Source organism: Hemiscyllium ocellatum, chromosome 26, assembly GCF_020745735.1.
Source record: "Hemiscyllium ocellatum isolate sHemOce1 chromosome 26, sHemOce1.pat.X.cur, whole genome shotgun sequence".
NCBI classification, from domain to species: Eukaryota; Metazoa; Chordata; class Chondrichthyes; order Orectolobiformes; family Hemiscylliidae; genus Hemiscyllium; species Hemiscyllium ocellatum.
Genome location: NC_083426.1, coordinates 16028850 through 16046966, shown reverse-complemented (window position 1 = coordinate 16046966; position 18117 = coordinate 16028850). Strand labels below are relative to the sequence as shown.

General features: G+C 41.0%; 1 protein-coding gene across 6 annotated transcripts in view; it reads left to right on the top strand.

Moving 5' to 3' along the window:
* LOC132828364 (plasma membrane calcium-transporting ATPase 1-like) overlaps positions 1–18117 on the top strand; it is a 227553-nt gene that overhangs the window by 168944 nt on the left and 40492 nt on the right. For all 6 annotated transcript variants that reach the window (XM_060845401.1, XM_060845402.1, XM_060845398.1 and 3 more), the window contains 2 exons: positions 8631–8810; positions 14508–14595. In XM_060845401.1, coding sequence (XP_060701384.1) covers positions 8631–8810; positions 14508–14595 — 268 coding nt within the window. The remainder of the gene's footprint in view (positions 1–8630; positions 8811–14507; positions 14596–18117) is intronic.

Genomic DNA, 18117 nt, shown 5'->3' with positions numbered 1-18117 from the left:
CAAAAGAGATTCCAATGATCCAAAAATGTGAATCCTTCTCCCATACACCAGCTCCTCAGCCAGGCATTCATCTGCTCTATCCTCCTATTCCTGCCCTCACTAGCTCTTAGCACTGGGAGTAATCCAGATATTACTACCCTTGAGGACCTCCTTTTTAAAATTCTACCTAACTCTCTGTAATCTCCCTTCAGAGTCTCAAATTTTTCCCTTCCAATGTCGTTGGTTCCAATGTGGACAGCGATCTTCTGCTGGCCCCTCTTCCCCTGTGAGAACATTCTGCACCCTCTCTGAGACATCCTTGATCCTGGCACCAGGGAAACAACACACCATTCATTTTTTTTCTGCTGGCCACAGAAACGTCTGTCTGTACCTTGGACTACAGAATCCCCTAACACAATTGATCTCTTGGAAGCTGACGTACCCCTCGTTGCATTAGAGCCAATCTCAATACCAGAAACTTGGCTACGCTCCCCTGAGAATCCATCACCCCTTACATTTTCCAAAACAATATACCTGTTTGCAATGGGTATATCCACAAAAGACTCCTGCTCTAGCTGCCTACCCCTCTTACCCTTCCTGGAGTTAACCCATCTATGTGACTGTATCTGAGACTCCCCCCTCCTTTGTATAACTACTATCCATCACATACTGTAGCTGTTGCAAATTCCTCATCTCTTCTATTTGTCTCTCCAACCAATCCACTCGATCTGATAAGATTTGCATCCAACAGCATTTATGGCAGATATAATCCACAGTAACCCTTAAACTCCCTTTAAACTCCCACATCTGACAAGAAGTACATATCGCTGCAAGGGCCATTTTTGCTCCTTCACAATCTACAGACCCAGAAAATAACACCATCTTATTCCTCAACAAACACTGCCCCAGGTTAAATTAGTAGCTATGGCTTATATTTTAAGTTTAATCAAGAGACTTATCTCCAAAAACATATAATCAAGCAAGAATCCACTGTACCACTACTGCAGCCTTTCTATTGGACAGACTTAAAACAACAATTAACTTATCTGATTCTGTGCTGTGAACTTTGCCCAACAGTTCCTCCAAGATTAGTTGTGAATTTCACTGTTTGTCAATGTTCCCAGATGCACTCCGATGTCCAGCGATACACACATTCAAACAGCAAAGGCTGTACAGTCTCCCCCTCTGCCCCTCTCCCCTCTTTTAAACTGCTGTTGTTTTGACTTTATTTTCCCCCCCAAAGTTCCAAAAAAATGCAACAGCATACAAAACAGTAATTACTACTTCTGGAATTCGAGGAAATCACCTCCAACACCTAAAATACCTCAAAAAAAAAAGGGCAGCTCTTACAGCCAGAAATTTTTCCTGTCCTCCATCTTGGATTACCCAGAATCCACTTAAGAACATGAGGGAGAAAGAATTAGAAGGTCACATTAATGGGGTTAGATGAAGGCGAGTGGGCGATGGATTCTGAGGAGCATTAACTGGGTGTGGGCTAGTTGGACGAAATGCTCTATTTGTGACCTGTGAAAGCTATGGAGTTAAGAGTGCTATCTGTTAGTGTTGCACTTCCACCTGCTGGTTGGTTGTACAAAAGCTATTCTTGACTTTTGACCTATTCTCACACCTCTCCCTTGCCTCACCACATTGTAAGCCCAAAGTCAAATTTAACAATAGTTTTGAGGAGCCTGTGTCTTGCATCGGGCACGAAGGTTAAGTGATGGGAGGAAAAGGCTCCTAAAAGAATCCCATTCCCAATGAGGGAGCCCAGTGTTCTATTGCAAAAGTTGAGGCTGAAGCAGTAGGGTTAGGGTTAATTTTAATTACCTTGTGCCAGCTGAGTGAGTGATCATCTCAGTCTCCTGCTGAAGTCCACAGCATTACAGATGCCAGTTGTCAGCCAATTCAGTTCACTCCACACATTAAGTATCAAGTGCCTTACTTCTCAAAGACTATGGGGACCCTGACAATATTACAGCAATAGATTTGAAGACTTGGCTCCAGAGTTTGCTGTGTCCTAGCCAAACTGTGTCAATGCAGCCACAAACTAGGCTTTTGCCACAGTGTGGAATATTGTCCAGGTATGTTCTGTCAGCAAAAAGCTGAAAAATATCCAATCCAACCAATTGTGGAGTCAGATGTACAACACAAACAGACAATTCAGCCCAACTTGTCCATGCCGACCACATATCCTAACCTAATGTAGTCCCATTTGCCAGCACCTGGCCCATATCCCTCCAAACCAGTGTTGTGCAATAAACCGGATTTGACCAGGGACCTCTAAGTAAAGGAGCCATTAAGAGGTAATGACTACAATACAAAAAGCTTTACTTTGCAGTTTGAAAGGGAGAGGGTAGAATCGGAAGTGACAATATTTCAGTTGAATAAGGGAAACTATGGAACTATGAGGGATGAGCTGGCCAAAGTTCAATGGTGCAATACCCTCACAGGGATGGCAGTGGAACAACAATGGCAGGTATTTCTGGGTATAATGCAGAAGATGCAGGATCAGTTCATTCCAAAAAGGAAGAAAGATCCTAAGGGGAGGCAGGCGTGGCCGTGGCTGACAAGGGAAGTTAAGGACTATATAAAGACAAAAGGGAAAAAATATAACCTAGCAAAGATGAGTGGGAAAACCGAGGACTAGAAAGCTTTTAAAGAACAACAGAGGATAACTAAAATGGAAATACGCAGAGAAAAAATAAGGTACGAAGGTAAACTGGCCAAAAATGTAAAGGAGGATAGTAAAGGCTTTTTTTAAGGTATGTGAAAAGAAAAAAAAAATGGTTAAGACTGAAATTGGGCCCTTGAAGACAGAAATGGGTCAATTTATTACAGGGAACAAAGAAATGGCAGAAGAGTTGAATTGGTACTTTGCTCGTGTCTTCCCCAGTGAAGACAGATCTAATCTCCCAGATGTAATAGTGGCTGAAGGACCTGAACTGAAGGGAATTTGTATTAGGTAGGAAATGGTGTTGGAGAGACTTTTAGGTCTGAAGACTGATAAGTCCCTGGGACCTGATGGTCTGCATCTCAGGGTACTGAAGGAGGTGGCTCTAGAAGTTGTGGATGCATTGGTGATCATTTTCCCATGTTCTATAGATTCAGGATCAGTCCCTGCAGATTGGAGGGTGGCTCATGTTGTCCCAGTTTTTAAGAAAGGAGGGAGAGAAAAAACAAAGAATTATAGACCAGTTAGTCTGACCTCAGTGTTGGGAAAAATGCGGGAGTCAATTATAAAGGACGAAATTATGACATCTGGATAGCAGGAACAGGATAGGTTAGAGTCAGCGTAGATTTATGAAGGAGAAATCATGCTTGATTAATCTCCTGGAATATTTTGAGGATGTAGCTCTGAAGATGGACAAGGGAGATCCAGTGGATGTAGTATACCTGGTCTTTCAGAAAGCCTTTGATAAGGTCCCACATAGGAGCAAAATTAGGGCTCATGGTATTAGGGGCAAAATACTGACATGGATTGAAAATTAGTTGGCTGACCAGGAAAAAGAGTAGTGATAAATGTCTCCCTTTCGGAATGGCAGGTGGTGACCAGTGGTGTGCCGCAGGGATCAGTGCTGGGACAGCAGTTTTTTACAATGTACATTAATGATATAGATGAAGGTATTAAAAGTGATATTAGCAAATTTGTTGATGAGACAAAGCTGGGTGGCAGGGTGAAATGTGAGGAGGATGTTAGGAGAATACAGGGTGACCTGGACAGGTTAGGTGAGTGGACGGATGCATGGCAGATGTAGTTTAATGGGGATAAATGTGTGGTTATCCACTTTGGTGGCAAGAACAGGAAGGCAGATTACTACCTAAACGGAGTCCAGTTAGGTAAAGGGGCAGTACAACGAGATCTAGGTGTTCCTTCTCCCCCCACCCTCCTCTAGCTTATCTCTCCACCCTTCAGGCTCTCTGCCTGTATTCCTGATGAAAGGCTTTTGTCCGAAACATCGATTTTACTGCTCGGATGCTGCCTGAACTGCTGTGCTCTTCCAGCACCACTAATCCAGTTCTTGTACATCAGTCAACGAAAGTAAGCATGCAAGTACAGCAGGCAGTGAAGAAAGCTAATAGCATGCTGGCCTTCATAACAATAGGAATTGAGTATATAAACAAAGAGGTCCTTCTGCAGCTCTACAGGGCCCTGGTGAGACCGCACCTGGAATATTGTGTGCAGTTTTGGTCTCCAAATTTGAGGAAAGACATTCAGGCTATTGAGGGAGTGCAGCATAGGTTCACGATGTCGATTCCCGGAATGGTGGGACTATCTTACGCTGAAAGGTTGGAGCGACTGGGCTTGTATACTCTTGAGTTTGGAAGACTACGAGGATCTGATTGAGATATATAAGATTATTAAAGGATTGGACACTATGGAGGCAGGAAGCATGTTTCTGCTGATGGGTGAGTCCCAAACCAAAGGGCACAGTTTAAAAATAAGGGGTAGGCCACTTAGAACAGAGTTGAGGAGAAACTATTTCACCCAGAGTGTGGTGGGTGTATGGAATGCTCTGTCCCAGAAGGCTGTGGAGACCAAGTCTCTAAATACTTTCAAGAAAGAGTTGGATAGAGCTCTTAAGGATAGTGGAATCAAGGGTTATGGGGATAAAACAGGAACAGGATATTGGTTGAGGATGATCAGCCATGATCATAATGAATGGTGTTGCTGGCTCGAAGGGTAGAATGGCCTACTCCTGCATCTATTGTCTATTAAACCCTTCCTATTCATACACCCATCCAGATGCCTTGAAAATGCTGTAATTGTACCAGCCTCCTCCTCTTCCTCTGGCAGCACATTCAATACACGCACCACTGTGAAAAAGTTGCCCCATAGGTCCCTTCTATATCTTTCCCCTCTCATCCTAAACAATGCCCTCTAACTCTGGACTCCCTCATCCTAGGGAAAAGCCTTTGTCTATTTACCCTATCATGCTATTACAAACCTTTTTTATAAGGTCACCCCTCAACCTCTGCTCCAGGGAAAACAGCCCCAGCCTATTCAGCCTCTCCCTATAGCTCAAATCCTCCAACCCTGGCAACATCCTTGTAAATCTTTTCTGAACACTTTCGAGTTTCAAACATCCTTCCGATAGGAAGGAGTCCAGAATTGCACACAGTATTCCAACAGCGGCCTAACCAATGTCCTGTACAGCCACAACATGATCTCCTAACTCATACACTCGATGCTCTGACCAATAAAGAAAAGCATACCAAACACTGCCTTCACTATCCTATCTACCTGCAACCCGCTTTCAAGGAACTATTAATTCCTCAACAATCCACAGTGACTCACCTGAGTGATAGGGGTCATTGAAAAAGCTACTGAATGCCATTTACTTGGCAATATCCCGTTCATTGCTCACTTTGTATTCAGTCAGAGCTACCAAGTCTCTGCTTCCCCCCCCCCCCCCCCCCCCCCCCCCGCCCCATAACAACCTTGATCAAGCATGGGCCAGAGATGAAGTGAACTGACTGCCCATTATATCAAGGTTGCATTTGATGTGGCATGAAAGGGATCTAGCAAAACTGGCTAAAGTCACACCCAGCACAAAAGATGATGATTGTGGTTGTTGCAGGTTAATCATCTTAGTTTCAGGATATTTACTAAAGGAGTTTCTTGCAGGAGTGTTGTAGGCCCATCCATCTTCATGTACAGTGTTACCTCCATCATATATGGTCATGGGTGGGATTGTCATTGTGCAACTAACAATGTTCAGCAACTTCTCAAATACTGAAGCCATCCATGTTTATATGAATGGAGACCTGAACAATATCAGGCATGGTTTTGGAAGTGAAAAGTTGCATTTGTGTCTGACACTTGTGTAAAAATGACCATCTCCCCATGAGAAGGATCTAAACATCTCCCAGTGACAATCAATGGCATTACTAATGAATTTACAGCTGTACAGGTGAGAAAACACAAGGCTATTGTGTGCAATTCTTACAGAATAAAACCATTACTTACTGTAGAGGGAGTGCAGCAAAGACTCACCAGACTGATTCCGGCCTGGCAGATTGGTCATGAGAGTTTGAGCTGACTGGGCCTGTATTCATTTAATGTAGAAGAAGGAGAGGGATTTCATCAAAGTATATGACAGAATTGGGCAGACTGGATCCAAGGATGATGATTCCATTGTCTGGAGAATTTAAAAGCAGGTCTTTGGGTAGACCATATAGATTTCGGTTGAGAAATGTCTTCACTCAGAGATTGGAACAGCCTACCATTGAAAGCTTTGGAGCCCAAATCTCAAATCTATTTAAGAAAGGAGAAAATTTCTAAAGACTAAAAGTGTCCAAGAGGCTGAATGGCCTACTCCTTCTATTTTTTATGTTTGTCACCTTTGCTGAATCCCCTACTGACACAAAACATTGTGGTTGGGGTGGGGTGAGGGGGGTGGAAGAACATGGCTACCATTGTCCAGAAACTGAACTGGATCAACCAAATAAATGTGGCTATAACAGCAACTCAGAGGTTAGGTGGGTAGCTCGCCTTCTGACTCCCCATGTATATCTAATACCTAATAACATACAGGTCAGGGTATCATGTAATACTCCGCACTTGCCTGAGCACAGATTCATCAACACTCAAAGCTCAATACTGGCTGGGGCAAACAACCTGCTTGATTAGTATCCATCACTAACTTCAACTTTTAGTCCTTCCACCACTGCACAATGGCAACCCAATGCACCATTTCGGAAAAAACCCTGCAGCAACTCACTAAAGCTTCTTCAACAGCACCTTCCAAAGCCCTAACCTCTACTAACTGCAAGCTCCCCTTCAAGTCACACACTATCCTGATGTAAAATTGCAACACCGTTTGTCATCAGGTCAAAATCTTTCCTGAAAGCACAATGGGTGTCCCTAAACTTCAGGGGCCACAGCAGTTCAAGAAAGCAGCTCAACACCACATACTGTAGAACACTTAGGGGCAATAAATCCTGGTTTAGCTAATGACACTGTCATCCCATGAATGATTTTTTTTTGTTAAAAAGCTAAGCTATTAAGGGATGAGCAAATTTCTGTTGAATGCTGTGAGGAATCCTGAGGAAAATATAATCAAAGATCGTAGAATTCCTACAGTGTGGAAGCAGGCCATTTGGCCCATAGAGACCACACCAACCGTTCGAACAGCATCCCACCCAGACACACTCCCTTACCCGAGCCCTGTAACTCTGCATTTCCCATGGCGAATCCATCTAGCCTGCACATCCCTGGTCTCTGTGGGGAATTTACGCGGCCAATCTACCTAACTTGCATAAGTTTGGACTGTAGGAGGGATCTGGAGGAAACCCATGCAGACACAGGAAAAATATGCAAACTCTGCACAATTGATTGCCCGAGGGTGGAATCGAACCCAGGTCCTTGGTGCTGTGAGGCAGCAGTGCTAACTACTGAGCTGCCGTGCCACCTCCACTGTCTAAACTGGGAAAGAAAACATCATGTTTCATTTTTCAAGACAGCCATTTTGAGATGATTGATTTCTTTGACAGGGTTTATTGAAATTGAGAGCAAGTATAATTATGTGCCTGAGAAGTTAATAGTTCAAGAATAATGCTGAACAATGCAGTGCGCTTTAAATAATGTATAGCAACGAGTACCTGATATCGTCTTAACAGCTTATTCCTATTTTAAATTCTTTGAAATCACATGCTGAACAACTTGTTCACAGTATGCCTGGAGATGCTTATTATCTATAAATAAACAAGTCCCTTTCTGAAGAACCACAAACAGTTCAGTTGATTCCATTTTCTTGGTGAAAATAATTACACCTCTGCCAGCTAATTTTATTGCCTGTGTTGAAAGGCTTTTATTATTCCATGTCAACTTACGTCAGTGTTTATTGCATTTAACCTATTCCCGACTGTACATCCTGAGTGACCTCAATATGCATCGTGAAATGTACCACCATTTCCCCCTCCTCCACTCCTTTTCCATTTCCCAAATTCCCCCCACACATTTTAGTTGCCTCATTTTCTAAGGCTGAGTCCAGAATTTGCCCCATTTTGCATCGTGAGAATAGTTAAACAGTAAATGTGTATCAAGTGTCAAGTTTTCATTTTTGATACTCTACAATTTCTGGAAACTCTGATCCTTTTCCATTTTGCAGTAGTACACAGTTAAATGTTCATTCTTCGACCCTTATTTAAAAAAAATTGCGATACTAGTTTACTATTTAGTTTCTCCATTTGTCTGAAAGCCTTTTGTTTTTGTATGAATCTAATTCTACTTCAGTATCACAAACTTTTTTATTATGCTCTTATATGCATGTTTCATTTGCTGTAACTGATCAGAAGAAAAGTTTTTTTTGCAAAATAGGTATATTCATTCCTTCCTTCTGTCTGAATACAATGATGCATTATTAGGGAGCTTTAACCATGTTTGCAGAGACTGTGGTATTAATTGCTCAGATTCTTTTGTTTTTTTGTAAAATTACAAATTCAGAAAGTAACTAATGCGATAGTCACAAAAATGTCTTCTAGAAAATTATTACTGTTAGTGCTTCAATAGTGGAAAATAAATAAATAAATTGAGAAAGTGGTGAATTATTATTTTTCTTCCTTTCAAAAGGTAATGCAGTACACTGCATTAGTAAATGGATTGTACGTAGTTCTATTTGGTCACTGAGGGTTGACTGTTGCCGTTGCAGGTTCCAGAAGCCATATTGAAGTGTCAGCGAGCTGGTATAACTGTTCGAATGGTGACTGGAGACAATATTAATACTGCACGTGCCATTGCCACAAAGTGTGGCATAATCCACCCTGGAGAAGACTTTCTGTGTCTAGAAGGAAAAGAATTCAACCGGCTTATCCGCAACGAGAAGGGCGAGGTATGACTCTCACCAATGATGAGATGCAGAGTAACGTCCACGGTAACGGGAGTTTATAGTGCAGGGACAAGTAACCAAGAATAAAGCTGAAGGAATTGTCAGACAACTTGTCATTGCTAATCTCAATCCAAAGTTAAGCCAGGAAAGCAAGTGAAATGGATTTCTTCAAACAGCCACCCTCCCAATCATTGCCCCCAATCCTCCTCTAAGTGCTCATGCTGTCAACATTGCTGTTAGCACTTCCTGGCCAGTTAGAGGTACACCAAAACTTCCCAACAGTTTTCTTTTAGGTTTCCTCTTCCCTGTCAAGAATTCAGCTTTGGAAACCAACTCACAATAAGTTTTGGAAACATTGACTACATTCTAAAACATTTTTTTAATTTTTCAAGGTGTACAATTTTAAATTTCCAGCAGTTTAACATTCAGAACCGACTCTGATTCTGACCTGTGAGGCAACACAAACTGCATCTTGCAGGCCTTTGTAATGTAAATACTTTACATGGCTCACAGAAGGATATTGCAAGGTTATTTTTTGTACGGGTTGTTCTGTGTTGTAAATATTAAGAACCTATATTACTGGCAAAACAATGGAATGATTTAAGGCATCTCTTTAAATGTGCAATAGGTGGTAAGTATGCCAGTTAGGTCACTGTCTTTCTTTCTTTCTTTGGGGTGGGTTTGGAATGACAAGATAAATTGGATCTTTTTGTTTTCCTTTTGTGCAAATTTGTTTGTAATTGATCAGATTTGGAAACCATTGCTAATTTTATAATACCTGGAGGCTTGAAACCATATGATAGCATCAGTAATAAAATCCGGAACTGTCTTATACTGTTGTTCTTCAGAGTGCTAGCTTAAAGCAAGAATGGGGGAAAATAGTTATGTGCTACCTTATCACCTCTCATTGTTTGATTTATAATGGTGGCTGTTCAATGCCTATAGCGTCTCAAAAACACAATCAAAACAAATCATCACTCATCCTGTTTTTGGCATTGATTGAGAGGGGAGACTGCCCTTTCCATTCAAACAAATTTTTAACCTTCTTGAAAGGCAAGCCATTCAAAATATCCGTAGGATTGTAACTTAGTGCAGAATCTGCTAGGTAGTGCACTGGAGAGTCAGTCTAGTTCTGAGGTAGATGAGAATCCACAGCTATCACATGCACACAGCCGCCAGCAACTGAGCCATGACCATACTGTCAGATCTCTTTGTCATAGTGAGAGACAAAAAAAACATGCAGATGTTGGAATCTAAGGTAGACAAGCAGAGGCTGGGAGAACAAAGCAAACCAGGCAGCATCCTGAGTTCTGAAGAAGGGTTACACCCAAAACGTCAACTTCTCCACCTCCTGATGCTGTCTGACTTGTGTTCTCCCAGCCTCCTGCTTGGCTATCTTTTGTCATGGTAGGCTTGATAATATTCAACTCCTAGTAATAACAAATAACAGGCTTTTGGCTGGAGCAACTGGGATAGAATCATAGAATCCCTACAGTATGGAAGCAGGCCACTTGGCCCATCAAGTCCACACCTGCCCTCCAAAGAGGATCCCACCTCTCTACCAATAACCCTGCACTTCCCATGTCTAATCCACCTAGCCTGCCCATTGCTGGACTGTGGGAGAAAACCGGAGCACCCAGAGAAAACTCACGCAGACACAGCGAGAATGTGCAAACTCCACACAGTTAGGTGTCAGAGTAGAATTGAACAGAATTCCTGGAGGTGAGAGACAGGAGTGCTAACTGCTGAGCCACAGTGTCAACCTATTACAGTATTCTAAAGTAACAAAAGCTTCATGGAACAGAAGTTTAACGTTACATGCATATTTGTCTGTTGCCATGGGCACAGAATGTGTTTCCTAATGCAAACCATAAGCACCATAACTACAGACACTGCAGTACTATTTTTAGCCAAAATGTAACTGGCATTTCCTTGAAAAAGAGATGGCCTTTTTTTTAAAAAAAAGTGGAAATTCATGTTGAACTAAAGGAACTCCTGCAAAAATCCACCTTCCGAGTTGAATTTTGGAGGCCTTATGTCAAATGCATTATAATAGCCAACTGGTCTGGTATCAATGAATCATTAATCTTACAAAATTGGCAGGAGGCCAATGAGAAGCACTTCTAGCTTGTGCTTCAGTATTTGTATCGAGCACATCTTGCCCCAATTTCACAACAATGGACTGAAAACCTGAATAATTCTTGTTCTGAATTACCTTACTTGTTGCTCTAGCAGAAAGCAAGGTACTGATTTCACATGCCAAAATTGTCAACAGTTACATTTATTGAAAGTTTTTCTGAAATACTTGTGACATTCTGACCCTCTTAATATACAAGTCTCCATCTTAATGTGGTCTATCTGGACAGGAAGAAGCACGAGAGTACATTACTTCAACATGCAACTCCAGCACCTTGGCTCCTGATGGTACAGGAACCATGGGCTGGTTTCAAATCCAAATGTTCAAATCCAAAAGCTATAGTGAGGCTTTCAAAGATCATATTCAGTCCAGGAGCTGGAACCTAAGTTTTCTCTACTAACTAAACATTTATGCAGTTCATATTGAGGGATTAAAATGTGCACAATATCTAGTAGATAATTACATCTGTTCATTTCACTGCTCAAATTCTTGCCCACTGTCAAGGTTTTGCATTAATATCTATTAAGTGAAAAGATTTCTGTTTGTTTTGTTAATGATTTACTCTGTTCACTCGAGCGATCGATAGTGAACTCAGAACATGAGCAGTTAGTCAGTTTCACATTGTGCTTACTAGTTGTTGGAGCAAGTGCTGAGATAGCAAATACAGACTCCACTGCAAAGCATTCCTGTTTATCCGTGGTTTTGGGCACATTAATTTGTACTTAATGTTGTATGATCTGATGGCAGCAATTATATTTGAAAATCAGACACCTATTAAATACATGGCTATGGTTAGTATGATAGCCGATCAAGCATGTAGCCTAGGGCTTCTGGGCACTACTTGACTTTCGAGGTGGTACTAGGAGGCAAAGATCTGTAAAGTGGAGAGATGTTGCTGCTTTATCTTCTCTCTTTTATTAGTACCCACCTAATTTTCCCTTGTCAACTCTCTCTGATTAGGTTCCTTACAGTGTGGAAACAGGCCCTTTGGCCCAACCAATCCACACTGATCCTGTCAAGAGTAACCCACCCAGATCAGTTTGACTCTGACTAATGTACCTAACACTATGGGCAATTTAGCATGGCCAATTCACCTGACCTGCATATCTTTGCACTGTGGGAGGAAACCGGAGCACCCAGAAGAAACCCAAACAGAGATGGGGAGAATGTCTGTGTGGATTTTGCACAGTCGCCAAAGGCTGGAATGAAACTTGGGACTTTGGTGCTATGAGGCAGCAGTGCTAACCACTGAGCCATGATACCTGATGGAAACACCTGACCCTTTTGGTCAGGCACTAGCAAACGAGACAGTAAACAAGTCTGACCACTATAATTCCTGCCTTTCCATTTGCATGCCCCTTTAAATCCATTTCCCTCCTTAGCCTTGCTTAACAATATTCAACCGGTTATAAATTCTGTCAGTGCCTAGTGGGTGTTTAGAAGTTGGTTACAACGCTGTAAGTGGGAGAAAAGGAGAAATATCTGCAATGACCAAATAAATGATCAATGTTTTTGTTTCTTTTCATTTTTCTCTGCTTATTTAATAATTTCAATCACTGCTGAACTACCAGGCAACATAATCCCTGGCGAACAGCTGCTGCTCACACATTGACCTCATCACTTACTTTCCCAACTTTGTCAAATCACACGCTGGTTCTACTGCACATTTGGCAAGGGAGAGAACCAGCCTGTGATTGCAGAAGCTACTCCTCACTGATTCCCTCCATTCGATCTTATGGATGTCTTTTCTCCCATTGGTTGCCCACTTGGTTGTATTTCCTTACAAACTCTAGGGGCCATTTTGCCCAGCATTCCTGTGTGCCTTGCTTTGACAACCTTTTAATGGTGCCCAAGCCTATAGGCATAGGTGTTCCTACCGAGGTGCGTATTCTGCAAAGAAACCATACCTTAATTTGGATTTTGCCTGAAGGAGGAGGCTTTCCCTTGACCATGCTAACCTGTCACTATGTTAAAGGTGGTGTCCAAAGGTTAATATGTGATCATCAAGGCATTCTTCTTCATTTACGTGAACCCATGGAACTTTCTTTCATACCTCCTGCTTAAAGCAAATACAAAAAGATCTGTCTGCAGAAAGAACATCATTGCAGCAGTAATGCCAGTGGAAAAACAAACACTGCCTGTTTGTCATATTTCTTACCACTTTACTTCCTGTTGGCTCAAATGCAGTGTTTGAGCTATTAAACGTAGCCTTGAATAGCGGGAGTGCATGACCTGATTGTTTGCTACGTTCCAAAAGAAGCCCCTTAAGACAGTATTCAACAACAAATAACACTCACCCCCACACACACTCACCCCCACACACATCCACACATCATTTCACTTGTGCAGTTTCCCTGGGCAGTCTAGTTCTTCATTTCAATGACTTGCAAGTATTAGAGAGCATTTTTATACAATATCATGTAAGATTACATTATGCTGCATGCTCACTCACTTCTTCAATGGATTGCAATACTGTAAAGCCATTTAGCATGGTGCTCCAATTTAAAATGTCATTTTAGAAACAAGCCTTTGGATCTGAATGTCCAAACTTTTCAGCTAAGATGTTATCAATCTTGTCTCCCCTGCAGCAATAACTTTTCTGACACATTCTGCTGCTTGGCTTGCTCATCTGTGCTATTGGTTATCCAATGCACATGCTTGTAGGTAACTCATTCAGGTTGGTTTAGACATCTCCAGGATGAGAGTCTGATTGACAGCCTCTGCCCTGAAATGCTCACAGAATCAGTTGCACTGGTACAGACATCTCATCCAGATGAGGAATTAAAGGTAGTGCATGTTTCTGAAGTGCAAAATTCACCGTTAGCTGATAATTGGCCTAGAGGCTGTTTAAACATTCATAATGAGTTAACTTCAACTTCCCATCTATAAATGAGTGTATTCCCAGTTAGTGGTGTTCCTGATGCCTAAAGCACTGTTTAACTTAAGGTAACCTTGAAAACTGTAACATCCTACTCCACTTGCTGTAGGTAGAAAATCTAGGTATATGTATATTTAATTGATAGTGTTCCCCATTGTCTTGCTCTTTCCTCAGTCACGCAACTTGATACATTTATACTGAAAGCTGCTCTGAGCGTTATATTGGAAACCTATTTCCACTACCTGGAAACATATTAAAGGAATGCATCAAAAAACTTTGTGCTTTCTATACTGAGAATGTAGTGTCACTTTAATTTGCAAAGCATTTCGCCGGATATTTGGTTTGGCACTGATGGTTAAATTCTTTTCTGTATATCTGTATTTAATTCCAAATTTATCAAACCAAGACCCCGTGGTAGTTAGTTTCCAAAAGCAGTAAAAACCCTTCCAGACCAATTTCTGTGCTAACAGTGGTGGGAGGACAGAAAACAATGTCTTTTATGGCATTTAATGTCTTAGTACGTGCATATTTAAGTGCATAGTGACTTTTGGTTTATGAACCTATTTGATTGCTTTGGAGAACTCATTGAGAAAGTTTTATATACTGTCATTTAGAATTGTCACTTTATATTTCTGGAATCAATTGTTAGAAGGAGATTTCATATTTAATATTTTTGCTTCCTAAGGTTGAACAAGAACGCCTTGATAAAGTTTGGCCAAGTCTCCGAGTACTTGCCCGATCATCTCCAACAGATAAACACACACTAGTGAAAGGTATCTGAATAAAGTTTTATTCAGTTAGAGAATTGTACGATTTCCTACTATATACTATCTCAAATTGGATGGGCAAAAGGTTTAGCCTGCAAATGTTTTTTTCTCTTGATTTTGGATGAATGTCATATGGGAGAAAAGAGGATGTTTTGCCTTGTTTTCAATATATCCTTGATGTTGTAGATCAATAACAAGTAGAAATGAGAGTGGAGAGCTAAATATTGTTTTATTCCCATGAAATTGCAATTGAGAAATGTGATTCATTGGAATAAAGCGGTGTGAAGTGTTCTAGATCTCTTTGTTCATCAATTCAGATACAAACCATGGAATGTTTTATTTTATGCTTTAAAAAAACTCAATATGAAATACATATATCAGCTAATTGAAAAGACTCTAAATGGTGCATAACTAGGGAGACCTAGCAACCTGCACAGAGGAAAACAAATAAGTGAAACATGATTTTAAAAATTCTAATCTGCAATGCTGCGCTGGCCTATTTTATTCCAGATAAGTGTCGAGGCACCTTCCTATCTCCATTAAGTTAATTTGGTTTTAAAAGGGGTATTTATGTCCACTGACTGCAACCATTGAGCCACTGTTGCTAGAATAAACATGGTCAAGCTGTTTTGATATACTTAGGCTTCTATACATTAATAGTGTTGGCTATTAAGGGGAAAATCTAAACAGTTGGTAATTAGATCACTGTTGCTTTGAAAAGTGAAAGGTTAATTTCTTGTGTGTAATGTGTTTCCATCCCAGCTCATTCAAAAATGTTCTTTATGATGGGAGCTAATATTCCTTATCGTGTAGAAAGCATCCTTCCTTTTAACCTTTTGTCCTGCAGCCAATACAAAATTCTTATTAATCTGTATCTCCAAAGATCTGCTCGTTTACAGATTTGCTGATAGTACAGAATATCTTGATGAGAAGCTTCACAGAATTGGCACTGGTCCTTTCAGATGCTGATGTAGGGTTCTCTAGATTCACCATGTAGAGTTTTCATTCACTGACACTGCAGCTAATGTCAACCGAGTGTGTTAGCTAGGTTTGGGGTCTAAAACACTGGGTGTCATGGAATTGTAGGTGGGGGTTTGGGGTGGGGGGAGGTGGTACGCCTACCCCTACCTGGTAACTAATGAAAGTAACTTTATTATCAATAAATGTGAGTTTAGCCTCTTTTATCACTTATGATTTACCTGTGTATGCGTATGTGGGGGTGTCGGTTGGGTGGAAAGTGTGGGCTCTATATTGAGGTTACATTAAAACCAAGATTATCTGAGTGCCTGAGGAAAAGGTCTCTTTCAGTATGCAACTGTCAGGATAATCTTTGCTGAAATTAACTTGTCAGCCCTTACATACATGGTAGACAAGCAGTGTATTCAGATTTGTAAATGGCTTACTGAGTGAATGTCTCAATTTCAAAGCAGGCAAAGTTAGAGGGAGCTTCAGCCTACCATATGATAACTTCTCTCCAATCTGTTTATCAAATTAAAATGTCTAAAGTGCTTCTTACTGCCCAAGTGGAAAGCAGAAACACAACTCTGTTAATTAACAGCTTCAATCGTTTGGAAAATAGATCCTTAGAGTGCTGAAAAATCAACAATTCGGAATCATTTCTGCCATTAATTTTGAATTATTGACCTTTTAAAGGAATACTAACCTTGGAAAGTTGCTGCCCTTAAAGTAGTGTTGCTTAAAACCATGTCAGTGCAATAATTTTATGATGCTTGATGACCAAAAGCACTTCAATATTCCCCTCAATTTGATTTTTTTTCTTTTCCCTCTCCCTTGGAACAAACGCATCCCTCTGTGATTCTGCAAGTTAATCCGGAAAGTGTCAGAGCCATAAATATCAGAGATTTGATTCTCTCCATGTCCTCAGTTACCCCATTACAGTCTGTGCAGTGTTAGGGACATTGTGTTGTAGGTTTGTGAGGATTTTACTGATAATGGGGAGTTGATGGACATAAACATGCTTGGAAATTCAGAAAGCTTTTGATAAAATCCCTGCAGAAGGTTAGCAAAATTTAAAGCACATGGGATCGGAGATAATCTACTGGCATAAAATAAGGATTGGCTAGCAAACATAAAACAGAAGGCAGGCATAAATAGGTCATTCTCCCGTTGTCAGACCGTGCCTAGAGGCTTGCTGATAAGATCTGTACTTGAGCAGTAACTGTTCACAGTATATGTCAGTGATTTGGACACTGAGAACAAATGTAACATTGCTAAATTTGCAGATGCTACAAAACCAAGCAGGAGTGTGCGTGTCAGGCAGACGTAAAGATGTTTCAGGAGGATCAAGATAGGCCTGATGATTGGGCAGGAACATGGCAGATCGAATTTAATGTGGAGAAACTTTAGGTAGCCGGCTTGGGAACAGGAACAAATATGCAGTGCATTTCCTAAATGGTGAGGGGTTGGAAAGTAATGGAACTGTTAGGCTCTAATGCAAGAGGTTTTGACTAAAGGAGTAGTGAAATCATGCTTTGATTTATATAGGAGCTGAATGGACCACACCTGATGTAGCTTGAGCCATTTTGGTCTCCTTAATTCAGGAAAGATATTACCATAGTGCGAGTCCAGCAAAGGTTCGCCAGACTTGTTCCCATGGTTGTCGGAATGTTCAACAAAGAGAAAATTGTGCAAACTGGACTCTAGAGTTTCAAAGAAAGAGCTGATTATTGAAAACTACAAAATACTGAAAAGAGTAGACAGTTCAGCTACAGGTAATATATTTCCCCTGTCTGGAACTGGGAGGCACAATTTTTAAAAATGAAGGGGATGCCATTTAATGCTGAATTGAGGAAATCTTGTTTTTACTGAGAGGGTGGGAAATCTTTGGAATTCTCTACCCCAGAGTGCTGGAGAAGCTCCATCTGAATACAGTTATAGTCAATGTTGATAGATTTCTGATTACCAATGGTGTAAAGGGTTATTGGGACAGTGTGGATAAGAGACTGAATTGTTCAATCTGTCATGATTATGTTGAATGACAGAGTAATCTTGACAGGCTGAATGGCCTCCTCCTGTATCTATGTTCCCATGTACCATTGTTTTTTACTTCCAAGAGTAGAGGAATATGACTGGTCACTTAATTGTTTGCAATTTAGTAACCAGTACTGAAAGTGCTCATGACAGTTTTATGATCCAGGACCATAAAAGTAAAAGTTAAACTTTGGAGACTAAAGGTTCACCAGTGTTTCTGGAACTGTAATCCAGAATTAATTTTTTTAGCAGAACTATTTCCAAAATAGCTTTGAGACTCTAGGCTTGTTTCTTTTTTGTTCCCCTCCTTAGATGACACTAGAATTAGAATCCCTACAGTGTGAAAACGGGCCCTTCGGCTCAACAAGTCCACTCCGACCCTCCGAAGAGTAACCCACCCAGACCCAGTCTCCTATCCTATATTTGCACCTAACCTACACAACCCTGAACGTTATGGGCAATTTAGCCTGGCTAATTCACCTAATCTGTTCATCTTCGGACTGTGGGAGGAAACCAGAGCACCTGGAGGAAACCCAA